The following is a 25,588-nucleotide window of genomic DNA, read 5'->3' on the forward strand; positions in this document are numbered from 1 at the left end:
TTCTGCTGTCTATGTCCCCATTTCCTTGTGTTCTGTTAATTTGTGGATGGTTCTTATTTCCCCCTTCCATCCAGTATTCGTTTTAGACTGCTTTTGTGTCAAGCGTGTGAATGTGATGTGGATGTGTATAAGCAAGTTATTTCCTGCTTTCACCTGTTCCTTTTCCACTTGTGAAGGTTTAACTAGAGTTTGCTTTGCGGCCGTATTTGCCCCACAAGTTCCTTGGATCCAAAACCCGCTATGTTCATCCCGTACCCATTTTATTCACTGTTGTACCCTTTAATCCCTGAAGCTTTGTACTATTCCTGTCCTGACCACATCTCTTCAAATCTCTGTCCCTTTCATTTCAATTTTTACATTTTTTTTGCTCCTTAAATGTCCAATTTCATAATCGAAGACGATGAAGACACATCCACAGAAACATCTGCCATGAAAACACACCTGATCAGAGACTCTCCGGCACTCGCAAGTCCAGACTTGCTCTCTGAGGTGTCAGAGATGAAGCAAGACCTGATCAAAATGACTGCAATTTTGACCAGTGATCCAACAGAGAAGTCCCTCGCGGGTAGTCGTCTAGGAAAAGGGGCCGAAGAGGTTTCTGGAGAGCCCTTTGAAATAATGGAGAAAGTCAAAGAGGATCTTGAGAAAGTTAGTGAGATTCTTCGAAGTGGTACCTACGAGGGGGAAGCATCACTGGGATCTGCACAGAGAACGGGACGCACACGTAGAGCAGATGAAGAATGGGTGCTTCTTTCAGACAACGAAATTGAAGAGGCAAAACAGATGGCTGCTTTTGAAGAGCCTGTCATGCGAGAGGCTAGAGCCAGTCGGGGTCATCCCAGGCCAAAAGGTGTAACAGACATGTCAGACATGGTTGCACACTTAAGTGGTAACCATAAAGAGTATCTCCTTGACGTTCCTGCATCTTCAAGTCCCCCGTCACAGCAGAAAGTGGTACAAGCAAAGGCTAGTCAAGGTACCCTCCGCAGAAGTACCAAACCAGTCCCTTCATCTGCAAAGCAAGATGCCAAAACTCCTCACACAGAAGTTAAGAAACCGACCAGAAGGAAAATCACACAAAGCCAGGCTGAAAAACCTCATGCCCTTAGCTCTAAGACAGATACAGTTAAAACTAGCAAAGGGGCGCTTTCTGAGGGAGACGCTCATCTCAGTGCTCCTCCTGCACAAAAAAAGTCAACTTCACCAGTTGTAGAGGAGACACCCATAGGTTCTATTAAGGATAAAGTGAAAGCCCTTCAACAAAAAGTTGAAGAGGAGCAAAAGGGACGCAAGCAGCCAGCCAGAAGCAAACTACCAAAGGCAACGGACATCAAACCATCTCAGATCCCTAGAGAATCTCCTAAAAAACAAGTCCCACCAAAGTCTGGCAAATCTGAGCCAGAAAAGCTAGAAGAGACAATGTCTGTGCGAGAATTAATGAGAGCGTTCCAGACCGGGCAGGACCCATCAAAGAGAAAATCTGGGCTTTTTGAGTTCAAATCTTCAAGCTCTAAAACAGAATCCACAGCTGCAGCCTCGGTTAAACAAAAGGCTGGAGAAGATCAGGTTAAGTCAAGTCCGTCAAAAGGACACGAAGTATCCCTGGATTCAGTAACAATGCCTGAACATCAGACAGAAAAAGAAGTTAGCCGGCAGTCAATAAGTACAACTGCAGCCCAGGGCTCTCCAAGTCTGAGTGGTGAAGTGGTTGAGACTGGTATACATCTGCCTGAGGTGCCCAAAGTGAGTAGCGAGTTCCTGCCTGGGAGTACAACTGAGAGCAGAGCACATGAGGACAGCTCTGACAGCTTGAAACATGAGGGCGCCGCTGACTCGCCAAGCGCCAGCCCGGGCAGTGGAGAGCACCAGATGAGCTCTGAGGAGAGCTACAAACATGAAGGTCTTGCAGAAACCCCTGAAACAAGCCCCGAGGGGTTTTCTTTGTCCCCTCAAAAAGGACACAAGGTCTTACAGTCTTCAAAACATGGTACCCCACTCAGTCCAGAGAAATGCAAGCTGGTGACAGAGCATACTTCCAAAGACAAGGCTGGAAGATCTGCTACAGGCTTCACTTCTACAGCCACAAGTGAGTCTATGTCCACTCCAAAGGTCAAGGCAGTTAAATTTGACCATGAAAAAGATAAAGACACTGTCAGTGCCACAGCTAAACCAACAAAGTCTCGAAAGCTTTCAAAGAGGGGTTCTGAAACTATAGAAGGTTTTCTCAGTGATGAGGAGGCTCCTCAGGGTCAGTCAGAATCAGCTGCTGAAATTATGACTACAAAGGCATACACACGTCGCCTAGATCTGCCTCTCCAACCCCAGGAATCAGACAGTCTCAGTCCCGTAGCTGATGACTCTTTGACTTTTAGCCACAAGGACTCTTTAGAGACTAGTCCCCTCATGGATGATAACTCCTCTCATAAAACACCAGACTCTATTGAACCAAGTCCAACTAAGGAGTCCCCCTGTCGTGACTCTTTAGAGAGCAGCCCTGTAGAGCAGAACACCAACCTGGCTTTCCCTCCCATGGTAGATGAACCCAGCGTGACAGCAGGGCACCCTCTGTCCTCCAAAGCCCCAGACCTCCCCTCAGACAATTTGTGTAGTAGATTCCTCAAAGACCAGGAAGCCAGTGCCGAGGATGACAGTTCTGAAAAGACATCCCAAGTGGAAAGTTCTGGTAAGAGTCCCCTCTCCCCTGACACTCCAAGCTCTGAAGAGGTAAGTTACGAGGTCAATCCTAAAACCCCAGATCCCTTGGTCCTGTCTGTTCCCTTAAATCCAGCAATTCCCGAGGATGCAGAGGAAGATGAGGTGGAGAGTATCGAGAACCAGAAGAAGGTCACTCCAGAGGAGGAGATGTTTAAAATGGCTGCGAAAATAAAAACATTCAATGAAATGGAGCAAGACGCGAAAGGCAAAAAGGACTGTAGAAAAGATGTCAGATCCACTCAGTGTGTGGTAGGGTCCGAAGCAGGACATGACAGCGTCAAACTGTTTGGATTAGTTTCCAAACATGAAACATCCTCAGGCGATGAGTTTGAGCACCTTGGGCCCAAGCAGGGTTCTGAAGTGGCTCTGTCTGTTGAACCATTTATTAAAGTACAACCTCCCTCTCCTTTTTCAGCAGGTGAGCATGAGTCATCCCTAAAGCGTGAAGATGGTCTTCAAAAGGACACCCACAGTGACTCTCTGTCAGCCAAAACAGCAATGGGGGGACCTCAGTCTGTCTCAGAGCATCATATCTCCAAAACCCAACAAACTCTTTCTCACAAAACATGCCACGAACAGACCAGTGTATCAAAGAGATCAGGAGAAACAGCTACTCTACCCTCTAGGTCTGTGGGAGCGTCCAACATAACAGATGAGCAAAAGGAAGAATGCTTGAGAAAGTCCAGGGAAAGCCAGGAGGATGATGGAGGTGAGAAAGGCAGGGATGTTCAGCAGGGCAGTACTAATGCTTCCTGTCAAGCAGAGAGAAACATAACCGATGAGGTAAAAGGTGATCACATGAAGCATTTAGGGGGATCGGAACTAGATGCAGATAGGGTGGATCTAGCTCCCATTGTGATTGGACAAGGAGGGGAGAGATTCAAACCAGAAATATGTATTTATGATGATACAGAGGAATATGAGGAAGAGGAGGAACGTCCAAAAACAGAGTCAAGGGGTGTAACAGCAAGATCAGAACCAGATGCCTGGAGCGCTGTACGTGAGGACGATGATGCCTTCGCAGCAAGAGTTAAAGAGGAGGAGCAAAAAATTTTGGGCCTAGCAGTGGATCATCAATCCCAGGTTGCAACACCAGACACAACACCAGGTAGAACCCCCACAGAGGAAGGAACTCCCACTAGTGAGCAAAATCCTTTTCTATTCCAAGAAGGTAAACTTTTTGAGATGACCAGAAGTGGTGCCATTGATATGACTAAAAGAAGCTACGAAGAAGAAGGCTTTGCTTTCTTTCGGATAGGTGAGCATCAGGTTGAAGAAGCAATTCTAGAAGAAATAGGAGAAGATCTAAGAGCTGAATCAGCTCATGCAGAGAGAGAGGTTGGCGTTAACCTTTCCCTGGAAATCAAGACAGAAATTGAGGAGAAACCATCAATAAATGCTGCTGCTGATACTACCTTGGTAGAGGTTGATGAATCAAGTGAAGCTGCTGCAGCTTCTAAGTCAGATGCCACGAAATCTAGAATCCCCATCAAAATGGGTTTAGCTGCATCCACTAAAAGTACAAAGAAAGATCACTCAATAGAAACGGTAGCGTTGATGGCTGACACAATTTCAGAAGAAACTCTTGTCCCTGTTGATCTTAGTTCCCCAGACCCAGTCATAGCTAATGTCCAGACAGCTGTAACGACTGTCACCAGATCAGTTTATTCGCAGCAGGACCAAGAGTCCTCTGATTCCTCACCAGAGGATCAGCACTCAGTCATAGAACTCGCCAAATCACCAGAAAAACCCACCCTTCCGGCGAGTACCAGTAAAGTGTCAAAGGTGCCATCCAAATCTGGTTCCTTTTCCTCTGCTCCTAAAAAGGAGACCCCCTCGGCAGAGGGGTCAAAATCAAGAATACCAGTAAAGGCCAGCTCCCTAAGGTCAGACAGTGGGTCCGATCCAGTTAGACGTGCCGAATCACTTAAGGATAAAAAGTCTAAAGTACCCGCAAAACCACAAACAAGGAGAAAGTCTGAGACAGATACAGGTCCCTCCACAAGTGCCAGAGCCAAGAGGTCTTCTAAAGCCAAGAGCTACACTGAAGGTGACTCAGCCAATCAATTGTACAAAAAGGAAAAGAGTCGCCCATCAAGTAGCGAGTCAGCCACAAAACCTAAGACGCTCCAGTCCAAGCTGCCGGTAAGAGGGAAGACTGCACAGACGTCAACCAAAACGTCAACCAAAGAGAAAAAGGAACACACCTATGAACAGCACAAGCCGCCCATCGAGTTTTTTGAGGAGATAAGTGACGAGGCAGCTAAATTAGTGGAAAGATTGGCTCAGGCCGAGAAGGAAAAAGAACAGGAGGCGCCTTCAATGTCAGATGATGATAGCAGCACCATAGACACGTCCGTAATAGAGGCTGATGCTTTCCCCGACATACACTTGCCTCTTCCCGAAGACGTCTTTGTCATTAGACCTCGCTGGGATGAACCTGTTGAGACTCAGATGGAACGAATCCCAGATGATAAAGTTCAAGTCCGATGTCAAGGTATCCCCCGTTTCATGGGGCCCATTCTCTCTATCTTCTGCTTCACCACGCTAGCAATGAAGGTGCTGCCTCTTTGTCGTGTAGCTAATAACTCAACTTTCTCTGGTTGCTTGAGTGTTGTTTTGACTCTGTCTGTGACTACTTTCTTGCCATGTATGTGTCTTGGAAACTCAAGATTGATTACTGACTATCACTCAGTTAAGTTATGCTTTACTCGGTAAAGCATAGCTAACGCTTTATGCAGGGATTCTTCTGGTTATCTATACATGTATTAAGCCTATATTAGGAATACACACTTATTAAGCATCCAGGAATGATCGGAACATTTGTCAATCATGAAATGCATACTGGAACCTGCTGTTTCAGTGGTTCATTTGATTAATATTGGTTCACAATGACGAGTATGTTTGAAGTATCAGAGAAAGCCAGTGAAGATAGTCAGTATCACAGAGTAGAAGGTAGAACATTGCCTATATATAGTATAGCTGTAGAAGAGCAACTTTCCCCCAATTGTGACTGTGTTGGGTTTGCTGCCTTAGTAGAAGGCAAATGTTTGTCCCTCATAGTAAAACCTTGCTCCTCAGCTGCTCTTGTGCTTATGGATTCCCTTTGTGATGGCTTTTGCAGTAGATCCACAGGAAGAAGATGAAAGAAAAGAGGGACGGTTGGCAGTTATTGCTGACCATCTTGGCTTCAGTTGGACAGGTAAAAGTCCATTAAAAACAATACCTTCTGGCCATGGATAAAGTGTGGTTTTATATCATTATTGTTGTTCCACGTCAGAGTTGGCTCGTGAGTTGGAGATCGGTGAGGACCAGATTAATCAAATTAGAACAGAAAATCCAAACTCACTACAAGACCAAAGCTATGCCTTGATCAAATGCTGGACAGAAAGGGAGGGAAAGAATGCTTCAGGTAATTCACTTGCAATAAACTTGAAATAAGGTAGACCTTTAAAATAAACTTTAACAACTGTACATTGTGTTACAGAACATACTTTGATCCAGAAACTGACTAAGATAAATCGGATGGACATTGTGCATCTAATTGAAACAAAAATGGTCCAGTGCAGTATGGAATCATCACACACCTATGCAGAAATAGAGCAGACCATGTCCCTCGATCACAGTGAAGGTATTTTTTTTTTGGTTTGGTGTAAGCGCATTGATGCGCATCTTTCTTCAGACTATCCTGCTTTTTAACCAGAATTGTTGATGCACTGCTTCAAAGGTTTTTCTGCCCTTCGTGAAGACATTGACAGCCCCAGCACCAGGAGGCACACTGACGCCACACCCAAACGTGGCCAGACACCTCCAGTAGTCACGGCTGAAGACCTGTCTTCCAGCCTATCCTCTCTTCATGAGACCTCAGCGCGGGTAGATATTGATCCATCTGCAGCACACATCGTCAGACATGCCCAGAAGGAGAAGCTAGAGACTGAGCTGATGGGGCAGGATCCCACACAGTATGTGTAACTGATTCAGTGACTATTTTATTTGCATTTAGTGTAAAGTGTTCCTGCTACTTTATTTATTATTTTGTTCCCTTTAGGGCAGTTCGTGTTACTACAATGGCCGGATCAGGACACATGGGCACAGTTAAACGTGTAAGTCCTTTCTTTACATTGTACAAAGCTGTTCCCTGGAGTCTTCAGTCCCACGTGCTTGATCCTGTGTACAAAGGGGGAACATGTCCCGGACTGCCCCCTAGTGACAGCCCCCCACTGTCAGGAACTGCAGAGACCATGCAGGAGCTAGGGGCTGGCGTAGGTGTGGGGCTGGCCACACACTTGCAGTTTGAACGGACCTCACCCAGAGAAATGGAAACGGAGAATGAGTCCCGGAAATCTCGCAAGTTTAAATGCAAGCAAAGGCCGGTCGTGGTTTCTGATTTTGGGGAAAGCCTGCTGGAGTCGGAACAGGCCGAGGCGGACTTCAGCGAGCTCTCTTTGGGAGATGTCTCCAGCGCTGCTCTGTCGAAAGAAAGCGCCCCTGAGAGCACAGGCATAGGAACCAGAGAGCCTTTCAGCGAGAGAGAAGCCTACACCAAACGGCACATAGAGGAGATTTCAGACAGGTTTTACAGAGCGCTCTATGGCAAAAGCCTCGAGTCGAACAGTGAAGACGAGGCGGCAGAGTACACGGAGCCAGGTGCAGGAAATAAGGAGGAGATTCATTCATCGGCAGGGAAAGAGACTTTCCAAAACCCAACTGTGGATAAGAGTAAGTTTTCAAACGAGAGAACTTCACTTGAACGGACTCCTGAATCTAAGGATCAACCTCCTGATCGTGTTTGGACCGTGCCTCCCCTCTTAGACCCGACTATAATTTCCCTGGATTCCGCAAGTGATCATGCAGCAGACATGTTAAGCCCTACATCAGTTCACGTAGAAGCTGGACATGAAGTATCACAGTCCATAACCAAAGGTATTACGACAGTGAACTTCACCACACTGACTGAGACAGAAGCGCAGATTCAGGACAGGCCACTGACACCAGACTCAATGTCCGAATGTTCTGCTGATCTTGAAATGTCCTTCGGTGAAGACAGGGCACCTTCGCCTGAGTCTGAGACACCGATAGATGAGTGCAGGCCACTGTCCCCTGACTCGCCCATACCAGAATACAGACCGGAATCACCCGATTCAGCCGTACTGATGCCTGACATCAGATTATCTTCGCCTGAATCCATAGCATCACTTTCTCCAGACTCCCCAGTCCCCGACTATCGTCCACCTACACCGCTCCCTCCTGTTCTTGATTATGACACTTCAGATTTTTCATGGCACTTTACCGAGTCGAGCCGCTTACTGGCAAGATGCAGCGGTCTGCTGTCACTTGAATGTACCTCTTTGGAAACATTTAGACCGGTGTCGCCGGGTTCTTTTGTTGAGTCTAGATCAATTTCACGGGAATCTGTGACGTTTGGAATTGAAGAGAGAACCTCTTCTCCTGAGCAAAGCACAGACAGCACTGAGAATCGGCCGCTGTCACCCGAAGACTACGTCGCAGAAGCGAGACCTTCGTCTCCGGAGTCTCGAGCCTCCGGAGCGCTCTCTCCAGATTCGCCAGTCTTATGCTTCTCGCAGCCAGTAAACGATCTTCCTTCGCCGCGCAGCAGCTACAGGTCTTCACCAGCACTTTCGGTTGCATCCAGTTTAAAGAGTGAGCCCATGTCACCGGTACCGTCAGATCTGGAGCGACGGCCTTCGTCTCCCGAATCAATGGTTTCTGTAAACGAATACAGAGAGTTATCGCCGGATTCGCCCACTCCCCAGTTTTCCCTGCCTCTGCCCGAATGCGAGGCGAGGCGCCCGTCATCGTCAATCGAGTCACTATGTTCAGAAGCACCCTCGGATTACGAGCCGTTCGTTTTTAACGAATTTCTCTCGCAGCGCAGGCCTGAATCACCAGAATCCTCATCTTCCGTTAATCATCTCTCACTGGATTCGCCCATTCCCCAATTTAGACAGGATCTGCCTGAGGTTGTTTCAGTGATGGATGGTCACAGCTCACCTGAGTCACTGTCATCGGATCCAGAGTACAGCACATTTCCTCTCGACACCTCACAAAATGAGCCTCGAGCCGATTCCCCTGAGTCAGTGGGTTTGGGACATAAACATACACCCGTATCATCACTGGCATCACCAGCCAGGTTCCTGGAACATTACACAGGGGTGCCTGTTGAACAGTCGATTGTGACAGGTGACAACCCAGGCAAAGGACCTAGAAAGCGTGCAAAAGGCAAGTCAGGTAAGGGTGAGAGAACTCCTTCGGGAACTACGGGGCCTCATGCATCATTAGCAGAAGTAGTGTCACCAGAAGCAACTGCGTCCATGCCAGAATATAACCTTGTTTACAAAGCCGTTCTGCCCACTCGCATTTCTCACGTGTACGACACGCAGTACAGAGGCGAGACGTTCTGCCCCAAAGCCGGTGTTTTTGAACGGCCAGGAAATAGACCAGAGCTCGGTGGAGCGTTGGCACGAGAGGACGGTAAAGGGCCGACTGAAGACAGGCCACTTTCGGTAGACTCGGTTCCAGAGTGCCGGCCCACGTCCCTCAATTCGGCGGACCTCATAGGCGAATTCAGGGCGTCCTCGCCAGAGTCTGTGGGGTCAGTGAACGAACTGAAATCGTTATCACCCGACTCACCAGTACCACAGTACTTTGAGCATATCCTGAGCCATGAGACATTCATTACGGGTTACAGGTCCGAGTCATCCGGGTCCACGACATCGGAGATGGAAATTGAGCTCCTTGTCACCTCTGCGACATCTAGACCTTCCTCGCCAGAGTCATTAGCTTCAGTAAATGGAACCCGACCACTTTCACCTGACTCACCCCTGCCCACGTATTGTCAGTCAGCTTCTGAATATTTCGAGCAAATAAAAGGATGTCGGTCGTCACCATCAGAATCTGAGGCGTTCATTTCAGAACTCACGTCACTTCAGCGAAGAGCGGACTCACCCGAATCGATTGCTTCAGAAGCTGAAGAGCGGCCCCTTTCACCAGATTCAGCTCCCGAGTATCGGCCTTTATCGCCAGACTACCGCCAAGACCTCAGAACATCTTCGCCAGAGTCGGACACATTTAAACCGCTGTCCCCCGACTCACCTGTACCTCAGTACCTGCTGCCGTTTACTGACACGTACACATTACCCGGCTGGAGATGCGACACCCCTGAGTCGGTGTTATCAGAATTCGAATATACCCATGCAGAGTGGATCCAAATGGCGGCAGGAGAGAGACCCTCTTCGCCCGAATCAACTGGATCCTGTGACAAATACAGGCCACTGCCACCAGACTCACCAGTTCCCGAATATGCATTTGAATCGGCCCGTGTGGTTGCAGGTCATAGGTCAGCTTCCCCAGAGTCGCCATGCTCAGACATGGAATACGCCCCGCTGCTGGTGGACGTCTGCAGGAGAGCATCTTCACCAGAGTCGGTCGCAGAGTCCTTATCTCCAGACTCCCCTGTACCACAGTATTCATACGAACTGTTGGGCGTGGCAGTTTTCATCTCAGGCCACAGGTCAGACTCACCCGTGTCTGCAACATCTGAGGTGGAGTATGGAGGTGCTGATTTGACTGACCTGTCTGCTGAGTGTAGACCTGAATCAGTTGCCTCTCTGAGGGACAGTAGACTCTCACCTGACTCACCCATCCTAGATTTTAGACCCGTTACGGATTCATGGGTGCCTGTTGCAGAATATGGGTCATCTTCCTCAGAATCAGAGTCTTCTGAGACTTCCGAGGTTTCTGATCTCCTCAACCAAAGACCAGAATCCCCGGAATCGGTGGCTTCTGATGCTGGTGGTAGACCACTGTCTCCTGATTCCATACCAGAGTACAGACCTCTCTCACCAGATGCAGCAGACCTCAGAGCCTCATCACCTGAGTCAGAGGCGTCATTAAATGAATTTAAATCCTTGTCACCTGACTCGCCCATACCACAATACCAATCGCCATTTGTTGACCTATACAGGGGGCAAAGGTCGGAAACCCCTGATTCTGTAATATCCGAGATAGAATATGCTCTTTCAGACTGGATTCTGATTTCAACACAACAGAGGTGCTCATCTCCTGAATCTACTAGATCTTTTAATGAAGATAGGGCGTTGTCACCAGACTCACCGGTTCCTGAATACACACCATCAGTCTTGACGGCAGCAGGGTACAGATCATCGTCTCCGGAATCAGCCGACTCAGAAACAGAATCTGAACCGTCGCCTCCAGACCTTTACATGCGCACATCTTCACCCGAATCAGTGGCGTCATTAAACGAGTTGAAACCTTTACCTCCAGATTCACCGGTTCCACAATATTTAGTACATTTCCCAGAGTCGTCGATATCGATGTCAGAGGAGCCGTCTGAATCCCCCGAGTCTGCAACATCAGACATAGAATATAGCTTTACAGAGTTCACTTTTATAGAACCTGTAGATAGGGCCTCATCTCCCGAATCAACAGAGTCCGTGAGTGAATGCAGGCCATTGTCACCAGATTCACCGGTTCCACAGTATTTACCCCCAGATGGAGATTCAACTGATTTCATCACAGACAACAGATCAGAAACTCCAGAGTCTTTAACATCAGAAATAGAATTTGCCCATAAAGACTTATTTATCAGTGTAGAAGAAGAAAGATGTTCATCTCCAGATTCCACAACATCCATAGGTGAATACAGACATCTGTCCCCAGACTCACCAGTCCCTCATTTTACACCAGTGTTAATTGAGCCTGTTACAGGATATAGGTCATCTTCTCCTGAATCCGTGACTTTGCAAACTGACCGTGAACCATATGTCGCTGAGACCTTCGACCAAAGACCAGAATCCCCTGAATCGGTGGCTTCTGATGCTGATGGTAGACCACTGTCTCCTGATTCCATACTAGAGTACAGACCTCTCTCACCAGATGCAGCAGACCTCAGAGCCTCATCACCTGAGTCAGAGGCGTCATTAAATGAATTTAAATCCTTGTCACCTGATTCGCCCATACCACAATACCAATCGCCATTTGTTGACCTATACAGGGGGCAAAGATCAGAAACCCCTGATTCTGTAATATCCGAGATAGAATATGCTCTTTCAGACTGGATTCTGATTTCAATACAACAGAGGTGCTCATCTCCTGAATCAACTAGATCTTTTAATGAAGATAGGGCATTGTCACCAGACTCACCGGTTCCTGAATACACACCATCAGTCTTGACCGCGGCAGGGTATAGATCATCATCTCCGGAATCAGCCGACTCAGAAACAGAATCTGAACTGTCGCCTCCAGACCTTTACACGCGCACATCTTCACCCGAATCAGTGGCGTCATTAAACGAGTTGAAACCTTTACCTCCAGATTCACCGGTTCCACAATATTTAGTACATTTCCCCGAGTCATTGATACCGATGTCAGAGGAGCCGTCTGAATCCCCCGAGTCTGCAACATCAGACATAGAATATAGCTTTACAGAGTTCACTTTTATAGAACCTGTAGATAGGGCCTCATCTCCCGAATCAACAGAGTCCGTGAGTGAATGCAGGCCATTGTCACCAGATTCACCGGTCCCACAATATTTAGTACATTTCCCCCAGTCATCGATAGCGACGTCAGAGGAGCGGTCTGAATCCCCCGAGTCTGCAACATCAGACATAGAATATAGCTTTACAGAGTTCACTTTTATAGAACCTGTAGATAGGGCCTCATCTCCCGAATCAACAGAGTCCGTGAGTGAATGCAGGCCATTGTCACCAGATTCACCGGTCCCACAATATTTAGTACATTTCCCTGAGTCATCGATAGCGACGTCAGAGGAGCGGTCTGAATCCCCCGAATCTGCAACATCAGACATAGAATATAGCTTTACGGAGTTAAATTTTATAGAAACAGAAGAAAGACCATCATCTCCAGAATCCACAGCATCCATAAGCGAAACCAGGCCCCTGCCCCCGGACTCACCGGTTCCACAATATTTAGTACATTTCCCCGAGTCATCAATATCGATGTCAGAGGAGCCGTCTGAATCCCCCGAGTCTGCAACATCAGACATAGAATATAGCTTTACAGAGTTCACTTTTATAGAACCTGTACATAGAGCCTCATCTCCCGAATCAACAGCATCCATAAGCGAGTACAGGCCCCTGCCCCCGGACTCACCGGTTCCTGAATTTACGCCAGTATTAACCGAATACGAATTTAGATATATGTCATCTTCTCCTGAATCGGTGGCCTCCGAAGGAGAAAATGAATCACTGCCGTCATGTCACATCGCGAGGGCGTCTTCGCCAGAATCAGTTGCGTCATTAAATGAGTTCAAATCATTGTCCCCGGACTCCCCGACTCCACAGTTCTCGGTGACGTCCTTCGAAACAGCCATGTTCATGACACACAGCAGGTCGGCATCGCCTGAATCCGCAGCGTCCGACATTCAGCTTTGTGACTGTGGTGTTGTGGTTGATGACGCCAGACCTTTGTCTCCGGAATCAACTGCGTCTGTGCATGAAAACAGGTCCCTTTCACCTGACTCACCAGTTCCTGAATTTATCGGCTTGGTCCAAGAATGCCGTGTGCCAAGCTCCGGATTCAGATTGTCTTCACCGGAATCCGCGATTTCGCAGGACGGGGACCACAAATTCAATGATGCGTACCGGCCTGACTCACCCCAGTCAGCGTCCTCGCCGGACTCCGTCTCCGAGTTCGGACTGTCGGCAGCACCACAGGTTTCATTCGGCTCCCCTGCTCCTGTAACGTTGAGTGTAGCTTCGGAATCTGCCGGTGACGTGGATCCAGTCACTGAACGTAGAGAACCCCCAGCGTCTGTGTGTGAAACCGGTCTACTTCAGCCAGACTGTTTTGAACCAGGAATTCCGCTGTGCACATCTGCAGCATCTGAAGTTGACCGCGGTCCGGCAGGAGACGATTTAGCAGAAAGTGGACCAACATCACCAGACTCAGTGGCCTCAGGAGAAGAAAACCCGCTAGCTGACGAGAAGGACTTATTACCGCCGACGTCAGACACGTGCTTCCTCCTGGATAGGCATCAGGAACACGCTACAGAAGATACTACGTTGAGATTCGTGCGCAAAGCAGTGATATCGACTCTGATATCCAGCGTCCATGACCCCCAGTACAGAGGTGAGACGTTCACCAGCAAGCCTGGTGTTTTCGAGCGCGTGACCTTTCGCAGTACCGCTGCAGGTCTTGGACGATTGTCACCTGATTCACTCTCGGGGTATGATCGTTCATCTGCTGAATGTTCATGTGACAGTAGACCACCCTCTCCACAATCGGAACTTTCACTCGACGAAAACCGCCCGCTGTCGCCAGACTCTCCTGTTCCTGGGGGTGAACTGTCATTTCCACACCCAGCACCGCCTGGAGAAGAAAGCAGAGCTTCGTCTCCCGAGTCGGCATCGTCCGTGAGTGAGTTCAGACAACTTTCTCCTGACTCTCCCATACCCGAGTACAGACCCCCATCACCGTGCCATGTCCACCATGTCCACGCATTCAGAGAAAACCTGCCCACATTTGGCCCTGTGGGAACACTCCACACCATGACACTCCACATCGTCACTGCACATGAAGCTGAGCTCAGACCACCGTCACCTTCTTCTGTGGTGTCGGACAATGATTCCAGGTCCTTCTCACCTCAGACTATTTGGCTTGAACCTGATCACCGATACCCTTCTCCAGAAGCACATGATTTAGATGCTGCATATGAGAGGTCTCCTTCACCTTGTCTAGAAGTAGACCGTCCATCATCACCTGAGTCCATAGCATCCTGCCAAGATGAGCAGACTCAAGCTCCGAGGATTTCCACGATTGAGGAAAGTAGAGAAATGTATGAGTCAGTAGAGTCAGTCCAAGTTGAGAAAGAAAAGTTAACAGAACAAGTCAAGAATCAAGAAGAAGTCCAAGACCATTTGGCGACGTCCATAGAAACGGTTGTGGAAGAACATTTTGAATTAACAACCCGGGACTTCCGAGAAAGGGTAAGAGCTTCCAACGTCCCTGTTTGTGGTGCAGTGCGGCACAAGATGAAGATATTGCTTGGTTTGGGGATCACTAACCATGGAGAACTCAAGGAATGCGCACCGTGTGCCGGATTTCTGGGTTGACCACTAACATAGGAGTCCACCGAAGGAGTGATTAATCAAGGTGCATGGATTTCTACTAGAATACACCGGTCTAATGTGTGTTTCTTTTAGGGTAACATCCTTAAAGAGCATAGCAGAAGCATGCCAAAGTGTTCACTGGTCCATGCCAAGCCATAGTAGATGCATGTCAAAATATTTTCATTAGTGTTGACGGCAAATTTTAATTTCTTTTCAGGTCCCACAAGTTTCTGATAAGGAAGTGCAAGTGGTACAGCAGAAAGGTTTGAAACGAGTTGATGTTAGTGAGGAGCAGGCAGATGTTTTAGGTAGCCTGGTAAAGGCCGAGCCGTTCTTTGGCCTCCAGCACACAATTCTGGCCTCGCTGCAGTTTGGTCAGGACGAAATCTTTAGAACTCACAGGGCCGTGACACCGAATTTACCCGAGGGCGCCCCAAAGCCCCGCCACGAGTCTGTTTCCCCAGCATCGGTCTCCAGCCTCATGCCACCTGACTACCAGGAGGTCGTCTCGGGCTTTGGGAAAGTGACTTCTGGGCGTAGCCCCGTGTCCCCAACCGACACGAGTCCATTGTCCCCCGTGTTCAGCCCAGAGTCCTTCCAACCGTCGCCCGGCTTCAGGCACGTCCTGTCGGAGTTTGAGAAAACCCTGTCGTCATTTGAGGAAGAAAAGCACACAGCGAAACGGAAGCTTCTGGTCCATACCGAAAGCGTGAAGTCAGAAGGCTCCGAGGGTGCCGAGTTCTTCGACTGCAGCCAGAACTTCTCCGACGTTTCGGAGCCAGAGCCGGATGCTGAGCTCAACCGGATGAAGCCCTTGCCAGTCTGCCGAATTGTTGAGCCCCTCCCGCTTCCAGACACACCCAACTTTGAGTTCCTGGCAGGTTCCCCTGCCGATAACGTCCAGACGCCCGTTTCTTTAAGTAGCGACGACCTCGATCTGCCAATCATCCTTGAGCCGGAGGATGAGGGGGTCGGGTACGAAGGCCAGCAGGCGGTGGTTTGTGGGTACACAGGTTCTTTAGCTGAGGAGCTTCCACCAAGGCAGGGGGCGTATTATGAGGAGGAGGAGGATGAGGATGATGACTCTCTAGGGAGGGTAAGACTCTGAGCATGAGTGGAACTTTGGCTTGTGGCCCATCTCTTGAAGGTGCAAATTTCTAACCAAAGTGGCCTAATACCTAGATGCTTGTCTGCATGAAATGTTGCGTTCAAATCAAGTTTAATATTACAATCACTATTACACAAGTTTGATGAGTCGTGTGTGAAATTAACCGAACGGTTCATGCGCACTGCTGTTCTGAAATAAGCTTCCACCATGTTCCTTTACCACGGCCTCTGCATTTTAATATCATTTGCAACCAACGCATGAACCTCATTCCTTTATTTCGCAACTGTACCTTCTCTTCATCAACCATGATCATCAGCGACCACCAGTTTTATACGAGGCGGGAGAGCGGGAGTAGGTCGGGTCGGTTTGAGAAAAGAAGGCACAGCGCAGGCGGGCCGGCTTGCTTGGCGTCCGGCGCATGAGAAGCCAGCGCCGCTAACGTCCTCCCGGCGTGAGTAACGCGTCTCTGCCGCCTCTCAGGAGATAGCGGAGGAGCTAGGGCTGCGGTCCGAGAGCTCGGAGGACGAGGTGTTGACCACCAGAGTGGTCCGACGCAGAATAATCATCCAGGTACATTCGGCTGTAACGGGACTCGGGGTGCCGAAACGGTGCCGTGAGTCATAATTTGTGGTGTTTTTCCGTTTGGCTTTTTTTTTTTCTCCGTTCGTTCTCCATTCCATAATCAATTTTTGGGACATTTTTGTGAAACGCACGCGGTTTCTGTGTTCTTCCACCATTACTAACGGCTCGCGGTTGTGTTACGCAGGGCGACGACATGCCGGAAATCCCCCCTCAGACGTTAACTGAGGAGCAGTACACAGATGAACATGGGAATATGGTCATCAAGAAGGTCGGCATCATTGCAAAGTTGTTTTAATTTTGGCTTGGAAAGCCAAACTCTTGTTCTTCCACTTCTTATTCTTCTTATTCTACACCCAGGCTTTTGCCATGCATCTCCTCCTACAATTTTCATCCTACAACCTCCAAACTTCACACATGTATCTGGCCTATGGCCGTGGGGTGTGATTGTGACTCCGCCCATGTGCCACACCCAAGTTCTGAGCCTTTTTTCCCATTGACTTATAATGGGAACTTTAACCCATTCTCAGATCCTCACATTTCAACATTGACATAAAACTTGGTACACACCTTCATCGGAGGCCAACCTAATTTTCGAGACCACGCCTTAAAGAAAACCACACCCCTTAAACGACAACCACGCCCCCAGAAATCAAGCATGGCCAAATTGACTTTGCTTGTCAACAAACATTTACAGCATTTACATTTACAGCATTTATCAGACGCCCTTATCCAGAGAAACTTACAATCAGTAGTTACAGGGACAGTCCCCCCCTGGAGCAATTTAGGGTTAAGTGGGCGTGGGACACAATGGTCAGGGACACAATGGTAGTAAGTGGGGTTTGAACCTGGGTCTTCTGGTTCATAGGTCAGTTACTAGGTTACTACCACCCACAAACAACAACCCTCATTAGAAGCCACACCCCTTGGCAAACCACACCCCCGAATGAGACCATGCCCCCAGGAAATCACGCATGGCCAAAAAGCCCATCAACAAACAATGCCTCCCATGAAAAACCACCTGACAAACCACGCCCTCAGCAAAAATCACGCCCCCTTCATCTCTTTGTCCTTTTCTCTTTTAACCTTTTTCTGCTTTCCAAGCCAAAATTGAAGTTCGTTCACAATTTTTTGTTGCTGTTTTCGAACCTGCCGAAACTCTTTCTTGTCCCCAACGCAGATCACGAGGAAGGTGATCCGTAAGTTCGTATCTCCGGACGGCGCGGAGCGAGAGGAAGTGACGACGGAGGGCGTGCCGCAGGAGCTGGTCGCTGTCGAGGACGCGGACGGCTTTTCGAAAGTGGTGAAGAGGACGGTGGTGCGAAGCGAGGGAGATCAGAGAGAGGTTTGCGAATTTAGGCCGAGTTGCCGACGGGTTTGGCTGAACATGTCGCACCGCTGACAGAATTGTCTCCTCCCCAAACCCAGATGACCTTCTCTGTGCCGCCGCCGTCGGCCGGGGCCACGGCCTCGGACTTCCAGGCCGAGCCGGTCCAGGGCCGGAGGGTCAGCAAGGTCGTGAAGACCATGGTGGTGCAAGGCGAACGCATGGAGAAGCAGATTGGAGACCCGTCGCTGGCAGCGGACCTCCCGTCAGCCAAGGACGACTTCCAGAAGGTCAGTAGCCGTCACGACCCCCCGACCCCACAGAGGCCGGACAATCCATCCTGTCTAGAAATACGTTTCCAGAGTGGCTTCATGGTCTGCTTCATCGTCACCTCCAGGCTCTGCGTTACGCCGGCGACTTCGGGAGGGTGCTCCTTCCTCACCTCGTAGAGAGGGAGGTTGTGAAGGAGGATGGGTCGGTGGTGAAGAGGTCAGGCGGTGGCATGAACTGTGCCCCCAGCAGGGGGGGTTGTCGCCCACTCTAACCGCTGCCTGGCGTGCTGTGTCTTTATTTAAAAAATGATTATTACAGCATGTAGTGACACAATAAAATATGGTTTATTAAACTGATTAAGAGGAATGTTGAGTAAAACCGAACAGTATCGTACTCCACACGCCTCGTACCTCGAGATTGAAGTGGTTTACTGACGCATTTTGACGCCCTGCTGTGTCTCGAAGGACCCGGATGCGTAAGTCGCGAACTCAGAAGCGGACCGTGATGAGGGACGGCCAGGGCAGGCACACCCACCTGGAGCGCCTGGACGACACCCCCGAGGCTCTGCAACCCGACCACCTCCAGCAACACCTGCAAATGCTGATCCAGCGCTACTGTGGCCAGGCAGACGAGGAAGAGGAGGAGGAGGAGGAGAAGAAAGACTGATTTTTATTTATTTATTTTTTTTGCTCTCCATAACTTCTCATTCCCCAGCACCCTGCTACCCACAATTCACCTCACTGCCTAAAACAACCCTAACACCTCCACATGACCTCCCAGATCCCTTCTTTTTCAGTTGACGTTTGCTCACTATTTATTTCTTATTTTCCTCTTTTTTAATTTGCTCATTTTGTGACCAAAGATAGCTTTTCCTGTATTGTAATCATTGTTTTCCTGCTGTTTTGGCTGCTGTGGTTCAGAAGACAAAAAAAAAAACGAAGAAACTCATCAAGAAGCAACAAGAAAACGAACGCAAGCAGCGCAAAAAAAGGCGGAGCGCAACATTCCGTCGTTCCGAGCCTCTTCCTCAGCGTCCGTGCACTGTTACCGTGAACCGCGCCGCTTCTCGCGTACACCCACCCGGCTAAACCCTGCTTTCTGCTCCGGCCCCGGGTCCGAATCTGCAACTCCCGACACAGGGCGAGCACTTACGAGAGACGAGAGCGACGGATTCGAGTTGGCGGAACCTGAACTTCCATGGTAGAAACCGTCCAGAACTCATCCTGCTCTCACTGATGAGATCCGGCCTCCACTCCGCTGTCCTCTTTGTATAGAACATGTGAGTGTGTGTGTGTGTGTGTTTTCTGTGTGTACGTACTCACAACGCGTGCTTCCTCATCTCACCGACACTACGAAACTGACCTCCGCATAACAGAAAGCCATCGCGAACGTTTAAACCTGCTCGTGACCCCCGACCTTGACCTCTCCCCTCCCCACTTTCTGTTCTGCTTGCAGAGACTCTCTTCAAGCGCTTGTGAGGCTCCTCAGATTGTACAAATGCAACAAATTGAGAATGTGGTTGAAGTTTTTATTTTCTTTTGGGTTGTTGAGATTGTAAAATAAAGAGTGGTACTCTCACACGATTGGACCCGACTTCTGAAATATTTCATAAATCATCCGGGTTAGAGCCCGGCTTAATGTGCATGGCTCGATTTATCCTTTTCCGATGAATCAGTTGTTTGAAGCAATCCAATTAATCTATTAATATATCAAACTGCTATGAATTCATAAAAGGCTGCTTGCCAAAAGGCTTAAATTAAGTTACAATCTAGAATCGCAACTAATCGAAAATGAATTTGATGCAAATTATATAAGGGACGGAATTGATACCAAGAGTCAAGATGGTAATGGATGAGGTCATTTTTTAAAATGCTTGCCTTATTACCAGACAAATGAGGTCAGCTTGGGCTTTTAGGACATGTCAAGCGCTACTTCCCTGTTCAGGCATGAGGAGCCTTTCAAATTCCCCTCTGACCCCCAGGTTCTGGGGGGAGACTACCGCTCAGCATTTCTCTCGGTCTGGGCCAAGTGGCATGAAGCACAGTCAGAAATAAACCCTTAAATACTTTTAAAATGTCATGAGACATTCGTGATTCCAAGAGATGGTGACTCGGTGCATAAAATCCCTTAATGGCAACTGAAACTGTAAGAGGTTAATGAACGAGCTAAAAACCACAATAGCTCACTGTTCAAAATATCCTACTTAACCAACTGAAATCAAATGAACAATGAATGTTTGGTTGGTTTATGCTCTGAACATGAAAACCCCACACATCACAAATGTACCATTTCCAATAGTAATAATAATAATCTACTGACAGAAGGTGGCGCTAATGCGCCTGGATTGCTCCTCAAGCTCTTATGTGGGAGACCTTCCAGAAAACACCTCCCATTGCTCTGCATCTCACTTTGAGCCTGATTTAAGCAGACGCCCATTTGTGCTTCCATCCCTGACTGAGGGTCCGTGTGTGGGACAGCAAGGCATCTTCACGTCACGCTGGACATTTCAGTTCTGGCTTTTCAGCGGCAGCATAACGGCAGAATACTCGGAAACTTCTCATATTCTCCAAAAAAAAAGAACTTTGTACGTACAGCCGGCTCGAACCAACGCATCTGTTGTGTATGCGGTGCACACTATACAGTGTACTACAGTACATGTGACAATATTCTGTTTTTTCATATTGCTTTTACTTGGAGTGTAACCAAACATGAGTGTGAACAACTAATCTACAGTTGGCTTGACCTAGTTCAAAATGACTCATGAATGAACATCTTGTTTCTATGGTGATGACAGTTATTCATATATGAGGGCATGCAATAGTAAATATGGAAATGAACAAAAACAGCAGCGCAGCTGCAGTGTGTACATGGCGGAAAATAAAATTGTAAATGTTTAAAACAATCGTGTGAATTTTTTATTTTTCTCTCTGCTGTAACAAAAAGGTAAATTAACATTCAGTTATAAAATTACTTTCAGTGGAACATTTTAAATATATATATGTGTATTGATATATGTTGAGTTTGATAGTTTTCCCATACAGGCTAGGATGACAAAAATTGCCTATACATTTCAGTGTGAAAATTGCCTGATGAACCCCCCCCCCAAAATCATGAAAAATGAGCAACACTAAGGTTTGGCAGAAACCCCCCCCCAAAAAAAACATTTATTTCAACAGCCTTTTCCCACAATTTTGCACCATGCTCATAGTGTAACTGGACTGCAACAAAACTCTAAAATCTGTTTTAAAACATCCACGGGGCAAGGATGAAGAGCAGAGGTGGTCGGGGGGTCTTCCCTGAGGGGGTGGCCAGACATTCAGCCTGGATTTCACAACAAAACTAGTCCTCCTAGTTACCGCAATAATGAACAAAAGCTCCCAAAAACATCAGATAGAACAAAACACCAACCTCTAGTGACCATTGATTAAATGGCAGAAGAAATGTTCTTACACCAGCTCATAAAGTAGAAAGGGGGGGGAGAAAAAATTACCTAGAAATCAAGTGACTAATGTGGTCCAAGTCTGGGAAACTATTACAACTAATCATGCATTACCTGCTAATTAACCTAATAAAGATACACCCAAAAGCCCCACCCCATAAAGTGTTTTAGGTCAAGAGGAGAACATAACAGTAATTGAGGAGTTGTTCTCTTTTAACTATATTTTATATATATATATATATATATATATATATATATATATATATATATATATATATATATATATATATATATATATATATATATATATATATATAAAAAATAAAGGAAATAACAAAACTAGCATCATGTTTGTGTACAGTGCTTTTTCAGGATTGGAGGAACAGAATAAAACCTGGCTGAGGCTTACATTCTAATTTCTTACTGTTAAAACATCACACATGGAAAAAAAAAAAATCATAATTTCAAAGTACCGTACTTCACCGAATGTGCTCCTCCCATCAAAAATTCAGAAACTCACTGAGTGCAAGAAGAAAAAAAAAACTAGATCATTTGCTCCTTGGTTTATCTTAAAAAAATGTTGCCTGTAATGTTTCATGTAAACTGAAATTAATAATGACTGCATAATAATAAAACAATAAAACCAGATATTCTGATAAGACGCAATGACTAATATTTTCACCACACCACATATATGGATGGTAAAGTTGTTGATGCTGTCTGAACACCTCCACACCACAAATGGCTCTAGTATTTCATACAAGTATGCAATTTTTAAATCTGAGACCCCACCATATTTTTAAGAGAATTAAAAAGTGGGGAAATAAAAATATAAACCAAAAAAAAACAGGAATGATGTGACCAGTCCCCCAGCCCTCCGGGAGTTTAGTCCGGCAGGGATATGTAAACGAGCTGTCGTGGGCGGGGTCAGGGGTGGCAGACACTTGATGGCGGCTCCAGACGTCCAGTCAGCGGCATGGAGACCATGTTAACTACAGTGATTGGAGACAAGGTTCAGATACATGAGTGTGACAGGATCACGGACCATCAAGCAATCTAGCAGATATTAGCCACAGATCACAAAGCAATTTAGTGCAAATAGCTGAGACAGGATTAATTAAAACATTTTAGAATGAATGGGTGGTTTTGTAATGTAATGTAATATCAGACAAGAAATATGAATAACATTAAATATACACACACAGGGTACGGAAAATATTCAGACCCCCTTTAAATTGGTCATATTTGATCAAATAATTTAAGTTCATTTTTGTTCCGCTCAATGTACACACAGCACCCCTTATTGACAGAAAAACTTAGGGTGCTTAGGGTCATTGTCTTGGAAGGTAAACCTTTGGCCCAGCCTGAGGTCCTGAGCACTCGGGAGAAGGTTTTAGTCTGTTGGGACTATACTGGACAGGTCATGAGCAGAGCCTGGTTGTCTCCACACATACCGCTTAGAATTAAGGCCAAAAAGTTCTATCTTGGTCTCATCAGACCAGAGAATCTTATTTCTCACCACTGAGGAGAGGCTTCCGTCGGGCCACCATCATAAAGCCCTGACTGATGGAGGGCTGCAGTGATCTCTGGGTTCTTCTCCCCTGATACACGGACAGCCAGCTCTAGGAAGGGTTCTGGTCGTCCCAAATGTCTTCCATTTAAGGATTATGGAGGCCACTGTGCTCTTAGGAACCTTAGGTGCAGCACAATTCTGTCTCTGAGCTCTTCAGGCAGATCCTTTCACCTCATGATTCTCATTTGCTCTGACCTGCATTGTGAGCTGTAGGGTCTTATATAGACAGGGGTGTGGCTTTTATAATCAAACACTGCTGGACTCAAACGAAGGATGATGGAAGAAATTGACAGCACCAGAGTTAAATATGAGTGTCACAGCAAAGGGTCTGAATACTTCAGACCATGTGATATTTCAGTTTTCCTTTGTTAATAAATCTGAAAAATGTCAAAAATTCTGTTTTCCTGTAAACATGGGGTGCTGTGTGTACATTAATTGGGGTGTAAAAAAAAAAAAAAAAAAAGACTATTACAAATGGCTACAATATGTTCATTACATCATCATATTTAAGTCTACAAAAAAACCCTTCACCTCCTTTTTGCTTTTTAAAACCACATTTACATTGCTAATAGGTCCTATTTTTCTGTATTGCAATGCTATTGGATGGTAGAATGGATAAATAGGCCTGGTTATCTGGCCATGAAGTCATACGACTTGGGAAGTTGGCTTTGAGCACAGAACCTTGTTGTTTTGGACAGGATAAATCAAGACTCAAGTAAAATTTTTGGTCAATTGAGAATTGTACATCATGATTATTTAAAGACACAATGGAATATACTATATATATTGTGAGATCTTGAGCTTGTTTGGTCTATGCGTGTCAGGAGTTTTGGCTGCACTTTGCACATCATATTGGGGAATTTTACTTTTCACGATTGTAGCAAATGGCTACAATATGTTCAAAGAGTGAAAAATTCAAGGGGGTCTGAATACTTTCTGTATGTTATTCATATTTCTTCACTGATTTTCTGAATGGACACTTCTGAGAGGAGCAACGAATAAAATGGAGCATAATGAACATGACTCTAAATGAACATGAAGACTGTGGCGTCTTGGGTAGGAAAAGCAGGGCGGGGTCTAGCGGCCCTTACTTGGCGGGCATGGTGGGCGAGCCGGAACGGTGGAAGTGGATGTTCTGCCACTTGCAGTCTCGCCGGTGCCACACGCGGGTCTCCTCCGACTGCATGGTGCGCGGCAGGCCGCTGGCATCCATGTACTGCGTGAGGCGGATGTAGGCCACGCAGGCGGCGTCCTCCCCGATCAGGTGCACGTGAGGGTTCAGCAGGATGGTGTGGATGGGCTTGTGCCCTTTAGACAAAGCTGAGAAAAATCATGAAAAACCGTGAGGTCTCGCGCATTTTCATAACATCGAGTACAGTGGCGGACCCTCTGTTCATAGTGTTAAAAATAAACCGGACTGTGGCTCACATATTATTAATAAAAATGAATGTGTGTTTGAGAGAATAGTACCGTTCTCAAAGTAGAACCGGTGAAAGTCTGTGCCCTCAACCAGGTTCCCCAAGGCCTCGGGCTCAAAGGACGTGAGGCCGGGATCGCAGATCTTCCTAAACCAGGGAAGAGATCCAGAGACGGCGATGAAGACATGGCGGTGAAGTCCAGCTTCCGCACTCTGTGTGGCGCAACTCACGTGTACGCCTCGAAGTCCCCGTTGTTGATGGCCTCGATCAGCTGCTCCGTGGCTTTAATGATCTCCTGCTTGCGAGCTGGAGGAGAGACGACGGTTATCACCCTTTAACCCCACGTTGGGCTACAGCGAACGCCCAGCAGCACAAGACAGAGCTCACGTGGAGAAGAGCAGGAAGACGTTTACCTTTCATATTTAATATGGAAGCTGAAGAACAAAAATGGACAGAATTTGATATACGCCTTTGCTTGAATGGTGGGATGAGGGTGAGGAGATCTGATGCGATGAAAGTGAGGTTCATAGATAGAAGTTTCACTCGAGCAGCCCACCCTGCTTCATCCCATTACCTGACTGGCTCCAACAAAAGCCAGAAAACCCAGTTCCCTCTCCACAAGGGCATGAATAAACACTGCCTAAATGTCACGGAGGTCAGAGGTCACAGAGACGCTTTGACATGGGAACAGCCGGTAACAGGAGGTGTTTCATGGATCAGAGTGGACTTTAAAAGGAACAGCTCAGTCTGCTGAAGGTCTATAAGTCCAAAAATCGGACCAGATCTTTTACTCTGATGAATTAAATAGAGACAGTCTGGGAGGGAGGGTGGAAAGGGGGGATTCCTGACGCTCCCTGTGTAATTCAGACGTTGAGACGGGTGGAGCAAACAGTTTTCCACTAAATGTACTCAAAATTCACAAATTGTAGAAACAAAACTCAATAAAAAAATAAAAATAAAAAAAGGGGTGTTTCCACTGTCTGCCTACAGAGGGCAGCGCTGCACTAAATACCAAACAAACAGCCTTTTGTGAAAGTGAACAGCAC

The 25,588-nt window shown here is 47.2% G+C and overlaps 3 protein-coding genes across 38 annotated transcripts in view; 2 read left to right on the top strand and 1 right to left on the bottom strand.

The window, feature by feature from the left end:
* The window catches only part of ank2b (ankyrin 2b, neuronal), a 105,233-nt gene extending 84,222 nt beyond the window's left edge, over positions 1-21,011 (top strand). For 26 of the 31 annotated variants that reach the window (XM_028981746.1, XM_028981595.1, XM_028980467.1 and 23 more), the window contains 11 exons: positions 398-5,212; positions 5,840-5,917; positions 5,996-6,127; positions 6,203-6,346; positions 6,443-6,677; positions 6,764-6,818; positions 16,700-16,783; positions 17,693-17,857; positions 17,941-18,129; positions 18,237-18,328; positions 18,577-21,011. In XM_028981746.1, coding sequence (XP_028837579.1) covers positions 398-5,212; positions 5,840-5,917; positions 5,996-6,127; positions 6,203-6,346; positions 6,443-6,677; positions 6,764-6,818; positions 16,700-16,783; positions 17,693-17,857; positions 17,941-18,129; positions 18,237-18,328; positions 18,577-18,778 — 6,191 coding nt within the window. In that variant the 3' untranslated portion in view covers positions 18,779-21,011. The remainder of the gene's footprint in view (positions 1-397; positions 5,213-5,839; positions 5,918-5,995; positions 6,128-6,202; positions 6,347-6,442; positions 6,678-6,763; positions 6,819-16,699; positions 16,784-17,692; positions 17,858-17,940; positions 18,130-18,236; positions 18,329-18,576) is intronic. The other 5 variants (XM_028982169.1, XM_028982177.1, XM_028982185.1 and 2 more) reach the window with 4 other exon arrangements.
* On the top strand, positions 6,825-16,501 carry LOC114792005 (mucin-17-like). The gene is made up of 2 exons (XM_028982755.1): positions 6,825-14,702; positions 15,043-16,501. Exons 1-2 carry the CDS (start codon positions 6,957-6,959, stop codon positions 15,931-15,933), a joined length of 8,637 nt encoding a protein of 2,878 aa, XP_028838588.1. The 5' UTR covers positions 6,825-6,956; the 3' UTR covers positions 15,934-16,501.
* Positions 21,012-21,828: 817 nt separating the features above from the next.
* Positions 21,829-25,588, bottom strand: part of LOC114792050 (calcium/calmodulin-dependent protein kinase type II delta 1 chain) — a 34,385-nt gene continuing 30,625 nt past the window's right edge. For all 6 annotated transcript variants that reach the window (XM_028983297.1, XM_028983134.1, XM_028982985.1 and 3 more), the window contains 4 exons: positions 24,773-24,848; positions 24,595-24,689; positions 24,216-24,444; positions 21,829-22,543 (listed from right to left, as the gene is read on the bottom strand). In XM_028983297.1, the coding sequence (XP_028839130.1) occupies positions 22,540-22,543; positions 24,216-24,444; positions 24,595-24,689; positions 24,773-24,848 (404 nt within the window). In that variant the 3' untranslated portion in view covers positions 21,829-22,539. The remainder of the gene's footprint in view (positions 22,544-24,215; positions 24,445-24,594; positions 24,690-24,772; positions 24,849-25,588) is intronic.

This window comes from Denticeps clupeoides, chromosome 1, assembly GCF_900700375.1.
Source record: "Denticeps clupeoides chromosome 1, fDenClu1.1, whole genome shotgun sequence".
NCBI classification, from domain to species: domain Eukaryota; kingdom Metazoa; phylum Chordata; class Actinopteri; order Clupeiformes; family Denticipitidae; genus Denticeps; species Denticeps clupeoides.

What these genes read in the sequence shown, in the direction of transcription:
- LOC114792005 (XM_028982755.1), top strand. Translation starts at nt 6,957, where the DNA reads ATGCAGGAGCTAGGGGCTGGCGTAGGTGTGGGGCTGGCCACACACTTG. An exon ending in CCCGGGACTTCCGAGAAAGG is followed by an intron (nt 14,703 to 15,042) that starts GTAAGAGCTTCC and finishes ATTTCTTTTCAG; the next exon opens with GTCCCACAAGTTTCTGATAA.